The following is a 26502-nucleotide window of genomic DNA, read 5'->3' on the forward strand; positions in this document are numbered from 1 at the left end:
ATAGTGGATACATTGGCCAAAGGATATTGGAGATGGAGTCGCCAGGCAGGAGGAAAAGGTTTATGAACACAGTGAAGGTGTAGAGAGTTTTTTTTTTTTTATTAATTCTTCTTTAGTTCATTTCCTCGTTTTGTTTCTGCATGTAGGTGTTATCAGCGGCAGCAGCAGTGGGTGTATCGGTGGCTTTTGGAGCTCCGATAGGAGGAGTCCTGTTCAGTCTGGAGGAGGTGGGTGATCCTCATGAACCATTTTCTGCTTCCAGTTTGCATTTGTCTGCAGATCTTCTGTATAGGCCTATTGGGTAATATCGGCTAATGTTGGGAAGTGTGAGGCCTAAAATCCCCTGTAATGAAACACCACACACTTGTGGCAAAAAAGTGATTTCGTTATCACAAAGACACCTTTGTTCCCGTGTCAGAACAATATCTAAAGTGGGACATAAACTGTGTAGAATTGTTTGCAGTCATAATTTGGGAAGTGAATGCCTTTTTGGCAGCTTTCAAATCCATCTTCAGCAGAAACACCCTGAGCAGTTTTGGAATAAGGATAGTGGCCCCCACAACAGTGAAAATGACCAGTGTTTTTAATTATAGAGTGAATTCAGTCTGCCTACCCTTCACTGAGCTGACAAACCACAGTTTTGTTTATAATATAAAATAATGTAATGAAAACTATTAGCTCAGTGTTGGCTTTGCAGTGATAGGCCAGTACATGTGCATTTCACGCATGTTAATTATAAATGTAAAAAAAAATTAATTTAATTGTCAGTCCTGTTTTTGATCGCACTTTCTATGGCACCACGCTGAGATCTTTTCTGTCTATATCAAAGAATCACTAAGACTTACTACAGTTATTACAGTTTTTTAAGAATTTTTTTTTTTTCCAATTTCATTTAGTTTGGAATGGTTATTTTTAATTCAGTTTTATTTAATTTGGTTTCCAGAGCGCATTTACTTTGTTTCATTTTAGTTTTTATTGTTTAAAGATGTTTAGTTTCAGTGCTAGTTTTTGTTCTTATTTATACTGTATGGCTGGTATTTGTTTGAAGTTCATAGCAGTGCAATAAAACAACATAATATCACAGATATTTGAGTCTCATATAAACAGAAGCACCAAAGCCGCCTCAGGCTGGCTGTGTTGACAATTGTAACAGAATTGGAAAAGATAAAATTTTTAAAAATATACAGGAAATTTCTTTATTTTTTTTAGTCAGATTTGTAAAAACACAGTTTCATTTTTTTAGTTTCTTTTTATTTTCAGTCTATTTTTTATATGTATTTACCTTAGGAGTTTTGTTTCCCATTCAGTCTGCAGCTCTGTGTCCACCTCTCTCTCCTCCAGGTGAGTTATTACTTCCCCCTGAAGACTCTGTGGCGTTCATTCTTCGCTGCTCTGGTGGCAGCCTTCACTCTGCGCTCCATCAACCCGTTTGGGAACAGCCGCTTGGTGCTGTTCTACGTGGAGTTTCACACCCCGTGGCACCTGATCGAGCTGGCCCCTTTCATCCTGCTGGGGATCTTTGGAGGCCTCTGGGGGGCGCTGTTTATCAAGGCTAACATTGCTTGGTGCAGGAAGCGTGAGTAGTAGTGACATGGGCACTTATTTCTTTCTTTGTGTCTGACTCCCATTAAACGGCTTCTCCCTGCAACTGCCAGGTAAAACCACCCGTCTGGGTCACTACCCCATTATTGAGGTCCTGGTGGTCGCCATGCTGACCGCCGTGCTCGCCTACCCAAACAGTTACACTAGGATGAGCGGATCTGAGCTCATCTCTGAGCTGTTCAATGACTGCTCCATGCTCGACTCCTCTCAGCTGTGCAGCTACAAACAGGTCAGTTGATAAATCACTGAGTGAGAGTAGAATGTATTTGGAGTTGGTGCAATGGGACAGCAATTTAACTTAGTTGCTGTGGTTTTTTTCACATTAAAATTTAACCTCGCCAAGCCATCTAATATATTTTTTGTTCTTTTTCCTCTTTCTGTCTCTTTGTGTATATTCCTTCTCCTCATACTTGCAGCAAGCCAACATGTCAGAACCAGGTGTAGATAACAGCCTTGCAGGACCAGGCCTTCACACAGCCCTGTGGCAGCTGGCCCTGGCCTTAGTGTTCAAGATGATGATCACTGTGATTACATTCGGCATGAAGGTTTGTGAGGAGACACTCAGTGCTCTGTGTGTGTGTGTGTGTGTGTATAAAAATAAAAAATATGGCTCATGCAGTTCGATTCCACCTTGGCCCAGGCCTTTCCCTTTCTCTGTGCGGAGTTTGCATGTTCTCCCCGTGCTTGTGTGGGTTTCCTCCGGGTACTCCGCTTTCCTCCCACATTCCAAAGACATGCACTTACTGGGGTTAGGTTAATTGGCTACACTAAATTGCCCATAGGTGTGAATGAGAGCGTGAATGGTTGTCGGTCTCTCTGTGTTGGCCCTGCGACAGGCTGGTGACCTGTACAGGGTGTACCCTGCCTCTCGCCCTATGACAGCTGGGATAGGCTCCAGCCGCCCCGCGACCCTGAATAGGATGAGCGGAAGCGGATGGATAATATGTATGTGCGTGTATATGTATATGCATATATACATACACACACACACGTACACACAGTTATTAAGAACCACCACAAAAATGATTATTAGATGCACAGAGATTTCTATAAGGCTCTGTTTAACTTGGTTCTTCTTCCTCTCTGTCTATACAGGTTCCCTCTGGTCTCTTCATCCCCAGCATGGCAGTTGGAGCCATAGCCGGCAGGCTGCTGGGTATTGGCATGGAGCAGCTGGCCCACCACAACCGCGACTCGGTTATCTTTAAAGGGTGGTGTTCAGCGGAAGCAGAATGCATCATGCCAGGGCTTTACGCCATGGTCGGAGCTGCCGCTTGTTTGGGTGAGGCATGGATATTGGTTAACCCTTGTTCCCTAAGTGTTTGCTTGATTTAAAATATTTAAAAGCTGTGTGGCTAAGTGGAAGGTTTAGAAGGATATTGTCAGGATATTGTCCAGTATTTTCTGTCATTGTCAAGACGTTGACAGAAAATACTGGTCAGACAAATGTAAACGGTGCTGGTGAAGCCTCAGAGGCACGGTGAACTTTGGTATCAGGCAGTTGTTGAACATGGAACAATACAGCAGGATTGTGGTTACATTTTTAGTTTGACATGGAAATGTGTTGGGATGCATACAAAGCAGCTGGACATGGGGGGGGCCGAGAGACACCTGGAATACTTGGTCCAGACTCAGAAGAGGAAGCCATTACATTAATCTTTATCTTTGACTTTGACTATCCAGTTATAGAATGGTCTGTAAGTAATCACATTTATGCTTATAATATACTGTTTAAAAATATGCTATCAACTGAATGCAGCTTTATTTATGTTGCACCAGTTCACAACAGCAGTCACTGCTGTTGTGAACTGGTGCAACATACTGGATAGATGCATGGATTTACTGTAACCTAAATCCGTGCATCTATCCATTCATTGTCGTTTGTTTATCTGAAGTCGGGTCATGGTGGCAGTAGGCTAAGCAGGGTGTTCCAGGCAACATTCTCCCCAGATACACTTTCCAGTTTCTCCTGGAGGATCCCAAGTTGTTCCCAGGCCAGAGGAAATATATAGTCTCTCCAGTGGGTTCTGGGTCTCCCCCCAATTGGAGATGTTTGGAAAATCTCTGAAGGGACGTGCCCAGGAAGCATCCTAATCAAATGCCCAAATCACCTCAAATGGCTCCTTTGTACATGTAGGAGAAGTGGTTCTTTTCCAAGATCCCATCAGATGTCTCTAAGGATGAGCTCAGACACCCTAACAAGGAAACGACTTTCAGCTGCATATATTTGTGATCTTACTGTATCGGTCAGTATCTGTATTTCATATCAATAAGTGGGGTTTGGGACATAGATACAACACCCACATTACTCCTGATGCCCCACTAATCCGCTGGTCCAAATCATGCTCCACTTTCCCATCATAAATAAGATCTCAAGATACTTAAACTCTCTTGCTTAAGACAGCCCAGAGAGAGTGAAGGAGATTTCATTTCCTTTACAACATTGTGCTTTATCTCATTGTGTTTTCCTCAAAACAATAGGTATTACAGTACAGCAGCATTTACACACATGTGTCTCCACTCTTGACTCCTCAGTCTCACAAGTGCTGCTGTAATTTTTGTCCATAAGTCACTGTTGTGGTATTGTGCCATTGTAGCTGCTATGTGGAGTTGTTTGAGCTGCAAAAATTCAAACAAAAACCAAAAGGCAGCCAACATCACCCCATTTCTTAGATCTGTGTTGGTTGACAGTAAGAAAATTATTTATTTTAAAGCTTCATTTCTTATTATTAAGCCTCTACATGGTGCTGGCACTAAATACATTTCCGATATGGTGTAGCAATGTAAAACTACTGGACATCCAAGGTTCCAAAGTTGAAATTAAAAAACATGGGATGCTGCTTTTAGTCATTATGCAGTATAACGCTGGAACATAATGTCCAATACTCTGAACCAAATCAAGATAGAAAACAGTATTCATATTTTCTCACCACAATAAGATGGCTGTCCTTCCTTCAGCCTGGTCCTGCCAGAGGTCTCTTCCTGTTAAAAGGGAGTTTTTCCTTCCCAGCATTACTAAATGCTTCTCCTAAGAGAGCGTCTGAATGCTGGGATTCTCTGTCTAAAATTATAAAGAGCTTTGTTGTGAGCTTTATTGTTCTCTTTAATTTACCTATATGTTTTGCTTTTAAATTGTAAATATTAAATTACTATATATCAAAATATACATATATTTTTTTTACACATCACTATCATTTTAAATCTTTTTTTCTTTTAATTTATTTTTACTCTCATATCTCCTTAGCCTATTTTTTTGTACTGGGTGACTCACACATTAGACCTACAGGAGCTGCTCGGCCATGGAAACCATGCCACGAAGCGTCCAGCTCCCAGTTTTTGTGCTGATGTTAAAGCCAGAGGAGGTTTGAAACTCTGTAGAAGTGTTGGCGGCTTCCACGCGTGATGCCCCTGGTGACCCCGCTCTGCAACTTTACATAGTTTGACACTTGGTGGCTGAGCTGCTGTGGTTCCTAAACACTTCCACTTTGCAATAATATTGCTTGCAGCTGATATGTAGGAGGGAAGAAATTTCACAAACAGACTTGTTGCAATGGTTACAATTACAGCACCCCATTTGAATTCTGTGAGCTCTTCAGAACAACTTGTTCTTTCACAAATGTTTGCACAGGCAGACTGCTTGGCTGGATGCTTGATTTACTTTTGTCCATGATGGGGTTTTTTGTTTTTCTTGTGTATTATTTTAGTGTCTCTGTACAGCAGCTCGAATCTCCCTTTGTATACAAAAAGGAATAGTGGAGCAGGAAGTCCATTTGCTAGAATTTAAGTAAAGTTGCTTTTTTGGTTTATGAGGTTATGTGGAAGTCTGGCAATAACAAAGATCAGTGGACCCAAAAAAACCCCTAATGGAATATTGTATGTATGAGACAAATTTTGTAGTTGAAACTGTTGAATATTATGTACTTTTCTCCTCATTTCAGGAGAACTATGTGGGAACGTATAGTGCAGGAGTCCTTTCTTACATTTAGCGCGCTTCAGATGTGTTCACATTACTGGAAAGTGAGAGAGCTATCTGGATAGAGCACAGGAGGCTGAATGGCCACTAGCTAACAGTGGGCGCACCGGGCAATACTGACTACTTGTTTATGAATCCTAATTCTTTTGTTGGTGTTGAAATAAAAAATAAAGTTTGATTTTGGTGATACATATCCACAAAAAATATTAATGAACCAATAAAAATGGATATACAACAGTCATAATAAAGTCTTTCGCATGCGTCTGTTTAATAGGAGTTGTTTTGAAGAAAAGCACTGTGGCACTTTGGGGTTTGGCTGCAGCTGAGGTTGAAGATGGTTATAATTGAATTCAGACTGCAACAACTGATGTTAACTGCAATATTTTCATATGGAGATGAAAGGAAATGTATGAGCGCCCGTTTTCAGAATTTCACTATATTGCCAAAAGTATTCAATCACCCATCCAAATAATTGAACTCAGGTGTTCCAATCACTTCCGTGGCCAAAGGTGTATAAACCAAGCACCTAGCTATGCAGACTGCTTCTACAAACATTTGTGAAAGAATGGGTCGCTCTCAGGAGCTCAGGGAGTCCAGTCGTGAAATTTCCTCACTACTAAATATTCCACAGTCAACTGTTAGTGGTATTATAACAAAGAAGAAGTGACTTGGAACAACAGTAACTCAGTCACAAAGTTGCAAATTACAGACTGGGATCAGCAGATGCTGAGGTGCATAGTAAACAGAGGTCATTGTTACAGACCCCCAGACTTCATGTGGCCTTCAGATTGTCTCAAGAACAGTGCATAGAGAGCTTCATGTAGTGGGTTTCCATAGCTGAGCAGCTGCATCCAAGCCTTACATCACCAAGCACAATGCAAAGAATCAGATGCAGTGGCGTAAAGCACGTGACCGCTGGACTCTAGAGCAGTGGAGACGTGTTCTCTGGAATGATGAATCACGCTTCTCCATCTGGCAATCTGATGAATGAGTCTGTGTTTGGTGGTTGCCAGGAGAACGGTACTTGTCTGACTGCATTGTGCCAAGTGTAAAGTTTGGTGCAGGGGGGGAGTATGGTGTGGGGTTGTTTTTCAGGAGTTCAGCTCGGCCCCTTAGTTCCAGTGAAAGGAACTCTTAATGCTTCAGCATACCAAGATATTTGGGACAATTTCATGCTCCCAACTTTGTGGGAACAGTTTGGGGATGGCCCCTTCCTGTTCCAACATGACTGCACACCAGTGCACAAAGAAAGAACCATAAAGACATCATGAGCCAGTTTGGTGTGGAAGAACTTGACTGGCCTGCAGAGTCCTGACCTCAACCTGACAGAACACCTTTGGGATGAATTAGAGCGGAGACTGTGAGCCGGGCCTTCTCGTCCAACATCAGTGTCTGACCTCATAAATGTGCTTCTGGAAGAATGGTCAAAAATTCCCATCAACACTGGTAAACCTTGTGGAAAACCTTCCCAGAAGAGTTGAAGCTGTTATAGCTGCAAACGGTGGGCCAGCATCATATTAAACCCCATGGATTAAGAATGGGATGGAACTCAAGTTCTGTGAAGGCAGACGAGCGAATACTTTGGCAATATAGTGTGCATGTGTCACTAAGTGCAGTCTGTAAACTCAATAAACAGCACAATGTCTTTTTTTTTTTTGTATATATTCACTTTGTGTGGTCTGTTTTTAAATTGATGCACTTTTATATTTTTGTCTGCAAATGAAGATGAGTCAGACAGTAACTAATTCACTTATAAATCTTGCTCAGCTGTGGTCTTTTCCCTTGTTATATTTCCCTCCAGGTGGAGTGACTCGTATGACCGTATCTCTGGTAGTCATCATGTTCGAGCTGACTGGCGGTCTGGAGTACATTGTTCCCCTCATGGCTGCAACCATGACCAGCAAATGGGTGGCAGATGCTTTTGGAAGAGAGGGAATTTATGAGGTGACGTGTCTGCAAAAGTTAATGAAAAGTCTCTGTGTCCCCCTACCCTTTGCTGTACAATAAGAGCATGTTTGAACTCTTAAAGGCTTTTTAGGATTCATGTAATTTTTTTTTTTTTTTAATAACTATTAAAACTAAGAAGTAAAACATGCATAATCTTGGTATTTTCCAGGCTCACATCAGGTTGAATGGTTACCCATTCCTTGAGCCAAAAGAAGAGTTTGAGCACAGTAGCCTGGCGGTGGACGTGATGAGGCCGAGGAGGAGTGACCCTGCGCTGGCTGTGCTCACGCAGGAGGGCATGACTGTAGGGGAGGTGGAGGTATGGACACATGCAAGCACATGACTGCTTACATTAGACCTACATTTCATGGGAAGAGTATAGAGACACATTCCTAAAGGCTGCAGATATTGAATCAAAACAGAAATAACATTTGTGTCTTTTTTGTTTTTAATGCAGTCCTTAGTGGAGAGCACTCACTACAGTGGTTTCCCTGTGGTCGTCTCTTCGGAGTCTCAAAGGCTTGTGGGATTTGTACTCAGAAGAGATCTGCTCATATCTATAGGTATGAATTTTCCTTGTGTGTAAACAAGGATATGGCTGCAGGGTTTTTCTGAAACATTTGGCTGCCCATCAAAAAAAGTTTTCGCCTTCCCACAAAAGAATATCACCAGGATTGAAACCAAATGTTTCTAACCAGTTTAATTTACTCAAATTTAAATTATATTTTTGTGTATTAAAGTGTCAGAAATTGCAGCAAATTGCATACAATTCTGTTATCTACTGCAGTCTATAGACTCATGTGCAGACTGGTCATGGGTAGTTGCTGCTTCAAAGGCCATGGTTAAAGGGTAGGGCTGCAAAATTAACTGAATTTTAATCTCAGTAGTTGCGCTTCCACAATTAAATGAAGCAATATTGAAAATGCTCTACTAGCAGAAAGCAAGAGGGTTTATCACCGAGAGGACGCTGGTTCAAATCCTTGGACTGGCATCACTGTGTGCCCTTGAGCAAGGCCCTTAACCCCCCCCCCCCCCCCGGTTGCTCTCCAGGTGCTTTATAGCTGCCCCCTGCTCCACATGTTGTTCTACATACTGTATGTGTGATGGGTTAACTGCAGAGACTGAATTTCACTGCATGTGTATGTATGTGACAAATAAAGTTGTTCTTCTAAAAAAAAGCAAATCAAGCGCTCCCTAAATCAGCGCCTGACCCTACGTGTGCCAATTGAGTTTATAGACAGCTTATTTTTTAATTAACAAGAATGTAGCACAACGCAAAAAGGGAATTAATTTTGATTAATTAGTTTTGATCCAGTTTTTTAAATTACACTTCTTCTTTTTCAGAGAAGCACTGAATGTAGGTGAATAAAGAGGACCAATTTCATTTTGCTGCAAAGATTTTTAACATTTGCAATAACAACATTTTTGTCACTAAAATCAATGGAGAGTGTTAAATAATAGTATTGATGAGTTCAGTATTGGTCAAAAATAATCATGATAATCATTTTGGCCATAATCGTTCAGCCTTGAATCGACATGAAAACAGCGTGACGCTGCAAAACCAGAGTTGCTCAAAGTAATTAAAATACACAGAACTGTCACCCAGGTTTGTCTGTAACTTTACTGCTTAGGTTCATGCTTGCTGCTTTTATGGTGTCACTTTCTACCACAAGTAAATGTTTTTTTGGAAAAAAAAAAAACCAAAACTCAGTAAACACTACCTGCTCATCAAAAGACCCAAATATTTTCCTGAGAAGCTGGTCGAGACCAAATGAAATGGATAAATAAAAGGGTAAGGCAGGTTTAATTTTCATTTCTAATAAGTCATGTTTTGCTCCTGTTCAGACAATGCCCGGAAGCGCCAGGACGGCATCGTCAGCGCCTCCCAGGTGCTCTTCACTGAGCACGCCCCATCACTTCCGGATGCACCACCTCCCCTCCGGCTGAGGTGCATCATGGACCTGAGCCCCTTTACGGTCACTGACCACACACCCATGGACATCACTGTGGATATTTTCAGAAAACTGGGGCTACGCCAGTGTCTGGTTACGCATAATGGGTGAGGAACAAACACACATATGCATATACCTGATTTTTATAGCGTGCATGTATGCCTGTGTGTGTGTGTGTGTGTGTGTGTGTGTGTGTGTGTGTGTGTGTGTGTGTGTGTGTGTGTGTGTGTGTGTGTCATTTTAGTCCTCAATGGGTGAACTGGCTCTGGATTTACCCCTCCTCCAAAATGATGTATTGTTAGAGCAGAGGCTTCTAGATTCATACAACATTAAGAAATCTACACAAAGTAACCACATTCCCATTCCTGTAGACATTAAAGTGAGATATGTTGAGGAAATTGTGCCCTTGGAGGAATGGAAGGAGTGACAGATGAATATGTAGGAGAGCTCTGGGTCATTCCTCTGTCAGGTCATGCATTAAGGGGAGAGCTCAGGAGTTAGGGAGGGAAGCAGAGGGTTAATGGAGTGTGTGGCAGTGAGGAACAGCACTGAAAATTCTTGAGGTGTTTTTGCCTAAATCTCTGAACTGTCACTGACTCCATGCCGTGAACTTCACTGAGGACATTCTGTTCTGTACATCTGCTGATATAATGGCTTTTGGGGGCTTATGTATGTCTCCATAATGGGAAACATGTCATGGATAGAGCCACAAAGCCTACAGGGTATTTGGTATTTGCAAAAGCAACGCACAAAGAAGTAGAGGAGTTATGATGTTGGCACTGTACCAATTTGGTCCCATTGTAGTTTCTTTGCAGCTCATAAAACTTTTTGAAATCTGTGTCTTCAAAGTGGTCTCATAGTGATCAAGGCATTCATGGAAGGATTGGGACCCTGAGCAGATGATGTGTGCGTGCTTTTTAAAAAAATACTTTTCTAACATGTTTTCTTCTTTCCAACAGCTCTCTCACCAGTGAGCAGAGAGCTGTTGGTCACACTTGTGTACACGTCTCTGTGGAAGATGTTTTAGTCGGTTCGCGAGCGCACAGATTTCAGTGCAGTATATTTTGTTCAGCCAGCAATCACAGATGTTCAGCTGACAAGGCGACAGAACAAGCTGAAGTAATTTAACGATCCAGGGTTCGCATGGCATTAAATTCATTAAGTGTACTTTCATGTAATACCAGATTGTACCACAAAAACGTCTGTGAAGTCAGGGCAATCTTTATTTAACCATGCAGGTGAATGCATTTTTATTTATGAAGCCTTTTGTGCAAATGGGCTAGAGCCTAACAGAAATACCTAACGTTAACCCTCTGGACTCAAGGGTACAGGTGGCCATTTTTCACTCCTTTTTAATTTAGCCTTAAAAATGGTTTTACCTTGTCTAATGACCTAGATGGTTGCCCAGTGATTGCATTGAATTTTCTTGCTGTCAGAGACTGATTGCAAGTAGTTGCGGCAAACACTTTCGATCACAAGGCTATTGCAGGTCACCTGGTTGGAGGCAACCTGTCTCTAAACAGTCACAGTCTGACTCGGACTGACTGCAACCATTTGCAGACAGATTGGGCGAGGTCTGCAAATAATCCCCATCTAATTTATGAATGCAGACAGATTCGCAACACTTTGCAATCAGTTTCAGTCTGCACTGTTGAGACCTAACACATCTGCAGCACAGCTCTTTGCAGTAGGGGACTTGACTCAGCTGGTTGTATTCCTATATAAAAGCAAGGTTGTCGAGTGCCTGTGACATTTTGCAGTTAAATCACCAGCAGCTCTACCACTCTTTATGGTGAAATTTGTGTTTCAAATCTGAGGTTCTGGCTGGACTCTGATTGTAAGTACTTACTGTGAATTTCTGTGTATGTAGATGACAACAGATTTGAGAGATCCACCAATTTATCACAGTTAATCCCCATATCATCTCAAACAGATTGCACGTACTTGCCGACTTGACTCCATTCAGTTGCAAACTGACGGCAGACTGACTCGGTCTTATTGCAGTTTTATCATCTGATTGCCATCTTGACACACCAAAGTTGCTTTGAAGATGGCAACTGACTGCCAGTGGTCTCAGATCTGGTCACTATCTTTGAAGCAACCATTTTGAGGGCATCTAGTTTGCAAGTTCATTGCAAACAGCTGCAATAATTTTGGTCATGCCGTGGTCTCCAACTACTGTTTTCACTAGTGTGAATGTAGCATTAGTCATGGACTGAAGGATTTTATTAAGTGCCCTCTGAACTCTCCCAGACTTTGAGATTGGTCGCAGGTTTTTGTGCTGTTCCAAAACAATAGCAGCAGCTTCTTTAGCTTCATACGTTTCAGATTAGCTGCATTTGTTTTACAGCTGGTGTCAGTAACCCTAAGTAAGGGACGCCTTTTTCTTTCAGTTAGTTTTGTTCAGACTGGGATTTTAAAAAACAGTGTTAAAAATCTTAAAAATAATTTGCCCTGAACTGTAGAAACCCTGTGATCAGTTCGGCGCTGCAAAAGTTAACGAAGAAAGTGAACTAAAACTGCCGCTTGGTTGTTTATTTGAAATGTAAACTCAGTGATATTCAGCAAAACTTTCTTTTCGTTCTGTTCTTTTTGTCTGTCAGGCCACACATTTGTCTTCGTAATGGCAAAGTACAGTGTTGCTCTGCAGAATTACATTCGGCAAGAGAAGAACAATAAGCTTAATCAGTGTTTGGTCCATTTTTCTCCTTCAGTCCCTGCCGTCTTACGTGCGCACACAGTTGTTTAGATCGAGGTTTGGCATGTTCAAACATGGGATTTTGGGAGTGGAATTGTGTATATTATGAATTTACAGAACATACGGTGTATGTAACAAATCATGTAACGTGTGGTTTCTCACTTTCCCCTCTTGGCGCACTGTATTCATTTTTCTACAGCACTCCTTTTGTGGAAGATCGAGTGTTTAGCCTTGGCCTGAGCTGGCGCTGAGGCACAGAGCCACTTAATGTTGCAAAGAGCAAATCAGAGAGGATGTCATTAAATGGGCGCCAAAAGAATGAACAGAGAGTAAGTGAGAGGGAAGGAAAATAACTGTAAGAAGAGGAAAGAAATGTGGGTTTGCCAGGGTAAAAATTACACCAACTTTATCAGCTCAAATCACTGAAGCAGAGAAGGCTGACTCAGCCTAATTCAGGCTGTATAGTCATTTCATTTGCTCAAATTCTGGGGATGAGGATCTCCTGCAGCTCAGAGGTTAAGACACAACAAGCTACAAGGTTCCTGCCCCATCCGTTATCTCTCTGCTGTATTTTTTCATATGAGGGCTTAAAATGACCAAAAAGTGTTAACTATAAATTAGTAAAAACATTGAGAGTAAGGTAAATTCTTTCCCTTTGAATCAACATTTTCTTCATTTTTTTTCATCACTGGGAGACGATAAAATTTCTCATTATAACTTAGCACTCCTGCCTTCTCAGAATAAATGAAACGCAGTTGAGTTGGCAAACATGCTCGGGACTTCTGGGTAATGAGGTTAAAAGGGAATTCCCTGAATTTGTCATTGCATCCCCAGGGAGTTGGTTGATGTGTAGCAGGCTGTTCAAAGAAAGTCTTTTTAGATCTTCTATTTATTGTAAATGAGCATTCCAAGTATTTTTTTTTTTTTTACTTTAGTATGGATCAAGTTACAAAAGGTTGTGGTCACAAGTTTACAGACACTCATCACAGGCATGAATCTCACAGTAATTTTGGGCTTTTAATTATTTTTTTTGAACTGTTTTGAGGGTGAGGTGATGGTACAGCATATATCTTTAATAAATTTAAAAAGCAAGAACTGGGTGCACAAGTTTGAATTTATTTTGGATTTTCTCTGAGCCACACAGGGTATATATACAGGTTCAAATTTATACCTCACTAATATTTGGTTAAATGTCCCTTATTGAGTTGCACCCCTTTTTTGGTAGCCATAAACAAGCTTCTGGCATAATTGTGGCTTGTTATTTGACCACTCTTCTTGGAAAAATTGGCAGAGTTCATTTAAATTGGTTGTTTTCAAGGACAGTCCACATATTTCCTATAGGGTTGAGTCAGGGATTTGGGAACACAATACCAGAAGCTTAATGTTAGCCTGCTTTATCCATTCCAAAACCAGTTTTGATGTGTGCTTGGGATCATTATCCTGTCAGAACATCCAGCTGTGTTCAACTCCCAACGATCTAGCTGTTGATCTAAGGCAGGGATCCTCACATCCAGGCCTCGTGAGCCGGTGTCCTGCAGGTTTTAGATGTGTCTCTGCTTCAACACACCTGAGTCAAATATAGAAGTCATTAGCAGGACTCTGGAGAACTTGACTGCATACTGAGGAGGTAATTCAGCCATTTGATTCAGGTGTGTTGGATCAGGGACACATCTAAAACCTGCAGGACACCAGACCTCGAGGCCTGGATGTGAGGATCCCTGATCTAAGGTGAAGTTGAAGAATTTGGAGATATCCTACTTACTCATTATTATGTACCACTGGCAGCAAAACAGTGCATGATGCTACCACCACCATGCTTGACAGTTGGTACAGTGTTAAGTTTGAAAGCCTCACTTTTACTCCCCCAAAATACCTCATCATTGTCACCAAATGCTGTAACTGAATGTTTGTGTTGTCTGACCATGAAACTTTTCTCCAGAGGGCATTCGGCTCGTCCACGTGGGCAGCTGCAAATTTTAGTCAAGCGTAAAGTGTCAGTTTTGGAGCTGGGGATTCTTTCTTGGTCGGGATCCTCTCAGTCCAATGTAAGGGTCTCGTTATACCTGCTGTGCAGCGCCTGCTGAACAGTGCTGTATGCCAAGTTTCGCGTCAAATTGATGTCACATCCTGTGTCACAAGCCCCCGTTTTCTGCAGGTTGTGCATCTCTTGATTTCTGTAATCTGGCGCATTGTGCCGCTGCATCTGGTTTGAAGACACAAATGCACGATCATGTAAGTTTTTATGGCCGTTTTAATGATATATCAGTGCAGAATCTCAGAGATTCACAGAAAAAAACGAAAAAAACTGTGGAATAAATAACTTTGGAAAAAATAAACTCGTCTTTTTCTTTGCTTCCGGCTAGCGCTGATGTGGAGATGTTGTTACTACCTGCGCTATAAGGGCGAGATAAATGAATGTGACTATGTGATGATATGTTATCGGCGGTACGCAAAGCGACCAACACAACAGGAATACTGGGGCCTTAAAACTGGTTCTACTGTGGACAGTAATGCTGGTGTTCCAGCAGTTTCCAGTTCACGCTTATTAAAATGTAGGCCTGTGGATCTGACTGTAAAAGTGATACTGCATGCTTACTGACTAACAGCTTGTGATTGAAGTCGTTACCCAGTGAGCGTATCCTGGATACTTTCCTACTTTCTTACTCTAATAATGACCATGATTTACAAAATTAACTTCATTTTATTCATTAAGAGCTGAAACTAGCAATTGACCCCATAAACTGATCAGGAAAGTGTGTACTGAGTTCACACAGCAAAAGAAGCTGAGGACAGTTTTTCCTCATAGAGGAATAAGCCAGAGGAACTGCCCTCTGCTGGCCATTAAAAGAATGCAGGTTTGAGGCACTGAAACAGCCCGTGACAAATAAAAGTAAACACTGACTGTATATTTTCAGAACTTACAGCAAGTCCTACTTTTTGCTTCCTACTTTATTTTTGGTTCAGTCTTTACAGTCTCCTCATCTTCGATCTCTGATTGGTGGCATCAGAAGAGTTCAGTTTGTGGGAAAATCTCAGCTTTTGTGACACAGCATGAAGCAGTGTTTTATTTTACTATAGAATCCATTTGGGTCTTTGCGTAGACTTTGTATGTAATTGACTCGGCACGAAAACTTTGCTTCGGGTTTGAGCCAAACACACCATTATACTGCTGTTTCGCATGGCTCGCCTGTATATACTGGTTTTACCCTTCCTGCGTAAAACCAGTCCAGTCCCCCCCCCCCCCCCCTTTTTTTTTTTGTTTGTTTTCAAACCGTTTCCTCCTGTTGCAGGTTGGTCCTGGCGTGTGAAGTGTGAGGAGTTGAATTTGGGAATAATTCAAACCCAGTCTGAGAGCAGAACAAATGAAAATCAGCAGCTGTCAACAAAGACCCTCGGGCCTATAGCTGCTGATCTTCAACAGAACGTCTTATCTTAAAAGATCAGTTTAAGATTGACTCACCGCCTGTGGGTAACTTTGACAAGCACGGTGACTCCTGAAGGTCTCCCACATATTGGTCTCAGATGAGCCGACAGCACAAGGTTTTTCTTATCTGAGTCGGGCTTAACAGGAAGTAGAAGAACATGAGCGATCTAGAGGCAAATAAGAGGAGGTGAGAAGGATGAAGGGACTGAAGTTATTTGTAGAAAGCTGTAGACTGTTCTGCTTGGTTGGGCAGGATGAGATTTTAAAGTCAGTGAATCATTCATTGTCTGGGAATGAAAAAGATTTGACACACAGTAAAAAAAAAAAGGACCTTGAGGCTGTGTGAAGTGCAACCTCTGATCTCTGTGGTCCTGTCAGATGTTAATTGTATCGCTCTCTCACTGGCAACAAAGGGATTTTCCCAGGCCGTCTTTAGTTCAAGGTTGCCTCGTTAGGCAGCAGTCGATTTTTAGTTGACTCGGGACCTTTCGTTCTTTCATCTGGTTATGTTTTTCGTGTCTCAGCCCAAGTTTATTTTGCCAAACAAGCCAAAACAAAAACATCCTCACTGGCACAACGTTTCTTTACACTTGGTTTTGTTTAGTGTCTGTTTATTTATTTATTTGTTTAACACTCAAGCTTCTTTGATCCCATTCTCATTTGTCAGTCGTGTCTTCAGGCGTCCATTTATGAATGAATGTCAGCCCTGTCACATGGTTTTTCCCTGCGAGCGAACAGATGGTTAAAGAAGCTCTGAGACTTTTCGTGTGGTGGTAAAAGATCTTAAAGCTGCTTGTGTTGTTTTTTGTTTTGTTTTGTCTTTTTTTGGGAGGGGGGGGGGGGGGCAGAGGATAAGGCTGTTTTCATTAAAGGGGACCTAGTATGCTTTTCTGTACTGTTACAATGGTGGGTGTTAATAATGAGGTCACTGTATGAAAACATAACTCATTATGTGAAATGCATATACAGCAAATCAGTGTCAAAACATGGTGTGTGTTAGTGGTGTGTGATACTACAAGGTTTAGTATCAGTCTAATACCAAGTAAATACAAAGCCAGCATTGCAAAACCAATATAGATACTTAGAAACGAAATTAGAAATAACTTAGAAAGACAGAGGAGAGCAGTGTGTCAAGACCTGGAATATAAATGTGTGTGTCTTTAAAGCACTTTGGATCAGCTTCTGTTGTTTAAATGTGCTGTATAAATAAAATAGACTAGACATTCAACAGGTTATTATATTCAGACATAATATATTAATAGTTCATGTTTGGTGTATAATGTTTTCAGTGCCAATTAAATAATTTATTTAACACAATTCAGTGGACTGAATATATTATTTGACCCTCTGAATTTAGTCTACAGATAATCAGTCTGCTGAAGTAACAACAATGATGACCAGTAACACTTTACCATTAACTAATGCCAAAGAGCCGACGTGAGTCATGACTGAAACATTACTTTCACCACTGTATGAGCTTCCTGGTTGTTCTTTGCCTCTCTGGAAGGATGGTGACAGTGGGCTTTCTCTCTGTGCTGGGGGGGTCTGGGTCAGTCTGAGGGATTTGCTTCCTCTTCTCTTCATTTCTTTATTGTTTATTGTGTCTTTATAGAAGTTGGTGGTGTTGCCCCACAGTAGAGTTTCCTTTGAACACTCTTCACTGTTTCATTGTTCTAGCAGTTGATCGGCCAGCACTGCACCATGCTGAGAATTTCACCGGTTTGCTATTGAAGCTCCCTACAATTAGCAAGCAGGCGCGCCCCCCCCTCGCACTGCGCCCCATCGCTGATACCAGACTCTGATTTTTTTTTTTTTCCCCTCTGGCTAGTTTGCTGCACTATATTATTTCACAGCAATTTGGAATCTGCCACAACCAGTTTTGTTCACAGTGCCTTTGTAATTAGTGTAGGGTCTTTAACTTACAATATGAAGCCCATTGAGGTGACCGTTTGTCTAACCCTAACCCTAATTGAAACAAACTAGGGCCCCATTTACAACGTTTTCAGGGGAAACGATAAAGTTGTGATGCGTTTTGGCCTTGGGCCTTTTGGCGTTTCAAGACCCTGAAAATGGTATAATTTGGGAACTGGTTCCAGAGTGGAGTGTTTTCAAAGCGCTCCGGTCTCCGTGTAAACAGATAAAACACAACTTTTTGAAAGCGGGAGGAACTGGCACATGCGCGCTATGGTTGTGCACTTGTGGCCTGGCATGGGAACTACAGCGTGTCGCTGTTCTGTGTGAACGCGTTACTTTTCAAAAACAGAAAAAAAGATACTGTTTCCACTGGATCGTTCTCATGTAAACGAGGCCTAAAGCATCGACCCATCACAGTAGTATCAGTCCCATACAAATACCAGCGTTTGTATCAATCCTATCGATATTAGGATCGATACGTCCGCCCCTAGTGTTTATGTGTGAATTCCACCTTCCTAATTGGTCTGTTACTCAGCCCTCAGCCTATGCCTTCCTAATAAATCCATGAATCTTAAAAGGAGGGGCGGATAGTACATATATAAGGCGTGATCATAAAGCTTCGGGGTTCCACCCAGATATGCTGTTCTGATCACGACACGTGTTTGTCTGCAAAGCATGTCTGATCTGCTCCACAGTGTCAAAACAGCTACCCTTTAAACAGATTTTTATGTCGGGGGAACAAACAAAGCCAAATCTGGCGAGTTGTGAGTGAATATTCTAGTAATCGCCACACATGATGAACAGCTCCCATTTCTCCAACCCCCACAGGGAGTAGTTTTGATGTTTGTTCACAGACCTCAAGCTCTTTGGTACTAAAATATCAGCTGTAGCCTTCGTGTTTGTGCTCCTTCGCTGTTTGTTTTCGTGTTGCTGTGATCTGCCAGGTCCCCTCTGAGTCCGTTAATAAAACTGAACTGATGGTGTCTCGATAGAGGGCCAGACCTCGGCTGAACCGTTCTGCTTTCTGTCACCTTGCTGGGTTTCCATGACGAGGCAAACAAAGTATGATATGAAGTCATCCACATTTGTTCTCTTTTTCTGTCTCTGTTCTCAGGAGGCTGCTGGGAATTATCACCAAAAAGGACATACTCAAGCACATGGCGCAGATGGCCAACAGAGACCCGGACTCCATCCTCTTCAACTGATCTCCATCCTCCCTCTTCTTCATCTCCCACCAAATCTCCCCTCCGTAGAACAAGGGGGGTGGGGGAGCAGGGGGAAAGAAGACACCAGCTTTGTAGACTTTCACGAAATGCACCTTTACCTCCTCAGCTCGAGAGAAAAAGCCAAGAAAGTTGAGCTTCGTTTGCACAGCTGACCAGAGAACAATGAAATGTATTTTCTGTGTAACTTGGAGGCATTTTGGGGTCTCCAAAAGGCAGCGCACCACTGAAAAATAAAAAGTTCACAGAAACAGTGACTCATCCTTAACTGACACCACTGGCCCTGATGTCACGTTCAACCCGGAGGGAAGCAGGACAGAAGTGAGCCGATGGAATCTCTCACATCTGCTCCTTCCATTGTTTTCCGTTCTCATTTCCTCCCTCATTTTCAAATCCGTGAAGAAACCTGCGCTTCAGAAGACCAAAAGTCAGCTCTCCGTCCTCCATTTCCCATCTTCTTTCTCACACCTGTGAGTTAAAAAAAAAAAAAATAGAGGCAGGAACAGGTAATCCTCTGTTGTGGAGACAGACAAGAGGAGACGAGGTGGAGGAGGAGAAAATAAAGACATCAGGGAAGATGAAGAGTTGTTTTGGGAGCTCCGTGCCTGCCCTCGGGCCTTCACGGCGAGCCCAAACAGAGCACTTTGAGCTGGGCTGATGGATGTTCAGACACTTCCCTCCCTCCCACTGTGAGGTTTCCTATAGCCCCAAGGCTGAAGGATCCAGGAGTGTGAGAATAGGATCGAATACACACACAAGCTTACACTCCACAAAGACTTTCATAACAGCCTGGGAACCTGCTAGAAATGTCTCTTCTTCTTTTCTGTTGTTTTTGTTGTCCTATAGGTGCTCGATAGGTGATACAGCTCCAGCCTGGAAACTATGCAGCGTTGTCCTGCCATGCAGACAGTTTTGTTATGTTGTATAGACATACATAGTCAAGGCAAACCATGTCATACCTTTAAGTGAAATGCATTTCCAGGCTGTTGTGGAAGGGCTAAAAGAGAAATCATGATATAAATTAATTTATGTAAATGTAAAATTGTTCATCCCACTAAATTATTCCACTGACTTAAAGCTGCAGTTTGTGTCTTTATTTTGGTTCCTCACATCATGAAGTGTTATCTGTTTGGATTTGATAACCATTTGATTTTGTTTGTTTAGTTTTGAAGCTCAGATTCTATCACATCTTTGACTGAAGCTTCTGTTTTGGTTTTTATTGGTGTTTCGATAAGTTGAAAACAAGAATTTTATGTCTGTGAATATAAATCTTTTCAGTTTGAGCTCCTCAACTAATTTTAATTAACTGATCTCGTGCGTCCTTGCTCAAACAAAAATGCGACACAGTTGCTGCTTTCATCCTCTAAATTATAAGGATTTGTTTTCTGTCACAGCCAGTGGTGAACTGAATGTTAGGCTCTATTAAACACTGTTTTCTTACACTTAATAGACAAATTTGTGTGCGACTGATTAAGAAAATCATTTTCAAGTTAATGGAAAATGGATGTTTGGTCATATTTTAGTTCAATAAGCAGATTTGAAGCTGGATTCAGACTTTAACATGCTGTTGAAACCTGGTTAATGTATTTCCATTTGTGATAGATTAAAAACATAAGGACAGAAATATGGAGTAAACAAGTATGAAGGACCAGAAATTCCAAATTCAATTTACCTTGTAAATAAACCTGTATACCATTAAATGCACCAAAATAACATTCAAAAATAACTTGATTTATAAAATGTTGCAGAATTGAAATTAATTTATTTTCTTTCTGTAGATATTTACCTTTGTATTAAATCCCCGTGTGTATAGTCACGTGAAAGAGTTTTCACAGGGTGAAGTACATCCCAAATGATGGTTTTCTGTATGACTTTCTCACATCATTGTGGTGCAATTTTGGCCCACTCTTCTTTACGTTATGGGCACTCATTTATGCACAGCTCTCTTATGGTACCACCAGAGCATTTGAGTGAGGCTGAGTTCTGGACTTGAACTGGGCCATTGCAGCACCTTGATTCTTTAGTTTTTCAGACATTCTGTTGTAGGTTTGCTGCTGTGCTTGGGATCATTGCCCAGTTACATGACCCAGTTTGAGCCAAGCTTTAGCTGTTGGATAGATGGCCTCACATTTGACTCTAGAATACTTTGGTATACAGAGGAGTTCATGTTCAACTCAATGACTGCAAGGTGCCCAGCTCTTGTGGCTGTGAAATCACAACCCCTCCATCACTGTGCTGAGAGTTGGTATGAGGTGTTGCTGTTGATATGCTGGGTTTGGTTTTCTCCAAACGTGGCACATTATGACCGTAGGGTGAATTTGCTGGGACGTCCACTCCTGGAAAGATTGTGGCTTTGTTAACGCACGCCTGGATGGTGCTCACACTTGTGTTACTAATCAAGTGCATTTGATTAGTAACACCTGGCTGCTACTTACCCTGTTAATTCCAATGGAAGCAATAAGGGTGTACATACGGCTCTTTCCACTAGTACCTACTCAGCTCGACACGGTTTACAGTAGGTGGTACAATTGAGTACCACCTCAGTGTGGGTGGGACCGCTATAGCAAGTCCCGTCATGTCATTTGTGTGTGACACAAATAGTTGCTTCATCTAGCACCCTCTAGATTCTGTCGTCAGCCAAAAACATCTGCATCTCGTTGTTGGACCACAGTGTTGGTTAGTGTGTAGTCATTTCCTTCGTTGCCGGGTTTCAAAAAACAGCAGGTTTGATTCTTTTTAAGGAGTCACTCTGATGACTCATCTAGAGACGTCACTCCCTGGCCAATCAGTAGCATGCAGTCTGAATCCCATTTTCAGTTCAAATCAGCTCGCTTGGAACCCCGGCTAAGTACAGTACCAACCAAAAGTTTGGACAAACTTTGGACAAAAAAGTACCTGGTACCACCACCTAATGGAAAACCCTGAAACTCGCATAGAGCTGAGCCAAGTAGGTACTAGTAGAAACGAGGCATTAGTTTTTCAATGGACTCTCCCATTAATTTTCTTCAGCATTTATACATGTATTCATTTTCACATAGTTTATGAATTTAATTTAGCCCCCCCCCCCCCCCCCCCCCCCCCCCCACCAGTTAATTTCCCCAAAGTTACTCATTTCTGTATTTAAATTTATTTTACTTAATTTGCAACCAATTAAGGGAATTAATAAAACAAAAAGACAATGCCAGTTTGTACCGTTGTTTAAGTTCATTGGTGCCTAGATTTATTTATTTACTTAAGTGTTTGATTGTTTATTTCAAGTATCGAATAGCATGCTGCATTATTTACAGGTTCATTCATTTCTTTGTTTTGATTCTTGGCATCTTTGGTCCTCCATACAGAAGTCTCATAAACACACAGAGGAAAGCAGCTCATGTTATCTCAGACATTATATCATCATCCAGAGAATAATATTATTCTGGACTATTTTTAGCTTTTTAGAGTTTCAGTGGCTCAATTTGGACTTCATGTGCAACCCTTAAAATGTTTGCAGCCTGTGACTTGTAAAGTTTCACTTCCTCTCTGAACGCTTTATTTAGCCACTGAATTGATTTTCTTTTTTCTCTTTGGCTGCTCTCTGCAGCCAGTAAAAACATAAAGTGAATGGTGAAATTTGACTTTATGTTGACTTAACATGGCTTTAAAATGGAGCAAAGCCTGTGAGCTAGTCCAGACAGACAACTTGAGCTGCACTGCATCTTTTTTTTTTTTTGTACAATGACTTTAGTATATTTAATGAAGTGATGCAAAAATTTTGCCTTCATACTTTTAATTAGAAGTTACAGGACCTCAGAGTGCAAAGGGGTGGATTGAAATTTTGGATTGCTTTTTAATTTGCATTGTCTTTTCAGTGCCTTTTTCAGAACCTTCAGAAGTATAGGAGAGAGCCACATGAATATTTCAATGATGAAAAACAAATTTAAGCTCTGTTTAAAAAATGCAGGCAAATCCATTTTACACGGTCTGCAAGTGTCACAATCTGAAACCAAAACTGAATTTTGGTTCAGCATAATTTTTAACTTTAAGCATCAGTATCATGGGACGAATCACAGTTTCAATAGCAAAACTGCACCAATTGTGGTATTGTGTCCGTGACAGCCATATCCAAACTTAAGACTGTAGATATCTGCAGAACACCCAAAGTTTTAGTCACAACTCTGATCATCGCACAAGCAGAATATTAAGAATTTCCTTTTATCCTCCTGTGCATTATAAAGCAGGAGGATATTACCGTCATACTGTCTGTCTGTCCATTCATCCAGGCTTCTGTCCATGAGATTCTGCCTTTCTGTTCCATAGACTCCAAAACCACAAGGAGTTGAGCCATGAAATAGTTGATGATGGAAACATTGGAAGGGCTGTAAAGAGAGACCCTAAAACAACTGTTAGTGACATCAGCAATGACCTCCAGAAGGCAGGAGAGAAGGTATCACAATCCACTGTTGGGAGAAGACTTCATGAACAAAAGTACAGAGGCTTCACCAGAAAATGCAAACCAGTAGTTGGCAAGAAGAACAGGGAGGCCAGGCTGGAATTTGCCAAGATGTACAGAGACAAGCCCAGAAATTCCTGGACAAAGTTTTATTTTTGGACTGATGAGACAAAGATGAACCTTTACCAAGGTGATGGGAAGGCTAAAATTTGGAGAAAGAAAGGAGCTGCTCATGATCCCAAACATACAAACTCATCATCAGAAATGTCATGGCTCGGGCTTGCATGGCGTCTTTTGGGACGGGCTCATTAATCTTCATTCATGATGTCACGCATGATGGCAGCAGTACAATAAACTTGGAAGTCTACAGAAACATTTTGTCTGAAAGATGCAACCAAACTGACTGGGAGATCCTTCATCATGCAGCAAGATAGTGACCTAAAACACACTGCCAAGACTTCATCAGGGGTAGGAAGTGGAAGGTTTTAGACTGGCCTAGTCAATCTCCAGACTTAAACCAAGGGGGCCGCAGTAATAACAGTAAAAAGAAAACACCTGAAAGAGGTTGCGATGAAAGCCTGGAAAAGCATCACAAAAGATGAATGCAACCAGAAGAAGAATTCAATCACAGACTCTATGCAGTTATTGCAAGCAAAGGATTTTGCAACTAAATATTAAGTCTTGTTCACGTTAATCTATTTTAAGTTTATTTGTTCCAATAGTTTTGCACACAAGAAAAATGGTTGGGTTCAGACATAAGGTGCTATTTTTGTATCACATCCAGATGTAAATAACTGAAAATAAAAGCTGAGATGTGGATCTTTTGCCTCATATTGTTGTTTTTTTGTTTTTTTATGTCAAACCCAAATGTTTTCAATCTACAACAAAAATAAAGGGATTTTCAATATTTTGGGGAGTGTAGGTCACTGAACAGTTGGCAGTAGCCAGATAATGAGAAACCGGGGAATCACAAAGTTCAAGGTAAAGAGGCGCTCTGTTTATAGTAACATCAGCTCTAGGCTGCAGTGTTATTAATTAGCCTGTGATGCCAACTTCTGATTGGCTGAGCATTGTCTAACATGTCGTCAGGGATGATTCATGGCCATAAATGGTGCAGACTATGACTAATCAATGAGCAATATTAAAGCCATACCTACTGCTCAGCAACATTGCTCAAATGTAAACAGCATGCTTTCATTAGTAATGTTATGCATACTGCATTGATATCAGCAAATTATGTAGTAATATTCCTGAGTCTGGGTTATTTTTTTTATAGATTATATAAATAGAAAGACATGTAGTATACACCCTTGTACAAGAGTACAGTCTGTACTTTCTCAAATTTGTTTACCATGGAAATTTTTTGTGTCTGTTCTAGGATGTGGTTACCAAAAAGTATTTGTAGAAATGTTAAAGAAAATCAGAGAATATCAATCTCTTACAGCATGCTTAAAATAGTTTTGATTTGATAGTATTGTTAATTTTTGGAAACACATTTTGCCGGAATATGTATCATATCTTTACTAACCCAAAGATGAATGAAAGTATTTGGATAAAAAGGCTCCACCCCCCCGTCCCCTGCGGCCCTGAACAGGATAAGTGGAAAAAAAAAGATGGATGGATTTAAAAGCCATAATCAAAACGTGCTTCAATTTTAATAGAAAATGGTTTATTTATTATGGCATATAAGCAAATAAAAAGCCTCTTTCCTGCCGAGATGTTAGTACCAGGCTCACCTTCAAGACCTGATTCTTTCTGTGCCTAAATGCATTTCTAGTGCAGTCATATTTTAACACACAACAGATGTTTAATCTGGCATTCAATTTTCTCAAGTTTTTTCAGCCCTGAAAAATTCACTTAAAAATTTAGGCAGATTAAAAGTGCCAAGTATCAACCCAAACCGGTGTACTTTGAGGGCCTGTATCTCAAACACTGTGGTTATTGTGTTAAAGAAGTCAGCTGATTCTGAGGGCAACGGCTGGGAGGTACTCACTGATTTTTACATGGAATAACCCAACAACGCTGCCTTGCTCTTCACTCCTTATACGATGAACACTCTCCCAGTGGAGCAGCCTGTTTACAGGGACGGGACGAGTGTCTCATTAGTGATGTGTTTTGGTTGGCCCGCTGCTGCAGCAGCTTCACTGATTGTGGTTAATAATTTATTTTTGCAGATTGTTACCGTACACCAAATCATCACTACAATGACGGTGGTGGTGGTTTAAACTCAAAAATCAGCCAGATTGAAAACTACCAGAGTTCATCCCCATTACGTCCCACCCGACCCTGTTGTGGTACATTCTCTGCCAGTATTTGACTTCATGACTCTATCAATACGTCTGTTTCCAGTTGAGCTGTAAGAGAAGAGAAACCTGCTGCAAAAATCAGCTTCAGCCTTCGTTTTTGATGTATTTTTCTGTGCTGGTGCCAGAGAGACGTTGGGTTTAAATCTGTGCTCATTCCTTTTAGTTTTCACCCCGCTGATCACTGATGATGAGCTTCTCTCTGCTCCAAAAACTGAGCATGCAACACACATACAGATGATCACTGAAGAGAAACACTCATTTAATGACCAGAAAATGAATTGTGGACTTTAATTCTAAGCACAGAGCCATCATTACTGATTATTCCATGGCCTAGGTGCAAAAAGTGAATCATTTTGGGCAATGCATGGTTCCCTTAGGGTAATTATACATTACTTTCCTAAAGGATTTTGGACAATACATGGTTGTAGCTTAGTTTGTCTCTGCACCCATTAGCTAGTGTGAATAATTGATGGTGGAGGAACATGTAATTTTAGATGGCAACAGAGCAGGAAAACTGCATTTAGACATAATACACATATTTTTCTTTAATATAAATGAATAGGGTGTACCCTGCCTCTCGCCCTATGACAGCTGGGATAGGCTCCAGCCCCCCCCCGACCCTGAACAGTATAAGCAGAAGAGAAGTCAGTCAGTCACGAATAAATAACGATATTTGAGCCACATTTCATGTCACGGGGAAGTATTTTCAACTTCTCCTGTGTTGTTTTAAAGCACTAAATGACATGAAGTGGTTAGTGACAGGTTTATGGTGGTGTTAGACCACACAACATAGTGTAAAATAAAACACAGTTCAAAACATTATATGGTAACACATAATAACTTAAGGAGATTGGCTGGTTATTGATCACTGGACGAAGAGCTTGTCTAGCAGACTGTTCTCCAGGATAATCATTTTTGTTAGTCGGTGGTTCTTTTGGCTTGGGGGTTCTTTAAAATAATGTAATTACTTTTACTGCAACATTAAAAAAAGTCCCTGGAGTGTCTACACATTGGGAACATTTATGCCAATAAAA

General features: G+C 41.2%; 1 protein-coding gene across 4 annotated transcripts in view; it reads left to right on the top strand.

Annotated features, from left to right (window-relative positions):
- clcn5b (chloride channel, voltage-sensitive 5b) overlaps positions 1–20184 on the top strand; it is a 51167-nt gene extending 30983 nt beyond the window's left edge. For 3 of the 4 annotated variants that reach the window (XM_030753661.1, XM_030753662.1, XM_030753659.1), the window contains exons 8-17: positions 147–227; positions 1342–1576; positions 1656–1831; positions 2019–2147; positions 2698–2884; positions 7377–7519; positions 7692–7841; positions 7980–8085; positions 9368–9581; positions 18625–19263. In XM_030753661.1, coding sequence (XP_030609521.1) covers positions 147–227; positions 1342–1576; positions 1656–1831; positions 2019–2147; positions 2698–2884; positions 7377–7519; positions 7692–7841; positions 7980–8085; positions 9368–9581; positions 18625–18715 — 1512 coding nt within the window. In that variant the 3' untranslated portion in view covers positions 18716–19263. Of the gene's footprint in view, positions 1–146; positions 228–1341; positions 1577–1655; positions 1832–2018; positions 2148–2697; positions 2885–7376; positions 7520–7691; positions 7842–7979; positions 8086–9367; positions 9582–18624 lie in introns of all 4 variants that reach the window. The other variant, XM_030753660.1, reaches the window with a different exon arrangement.
- The last annotated feature ends 6318 nt before the right edge of the window (positions 20185–26502 follow it).

The sequence above is a fragment of the Archocentrus centrarchus genome, chromosome 18 (assembly GCF_007364275.1).
Source record: "Archocentrus centrarchus isolate MPI-CPG fArcCen1 chromosome 18, fArcCen1, whole genome shotgun sequence".
Taxonomy (NCBI): domain Eukaryota; kingdom Metazoa; phylum Chordata; class Actinopteri; order Cichliformes; family Cichlidae; genus Archocentrus; species Archocentrus centrarchus.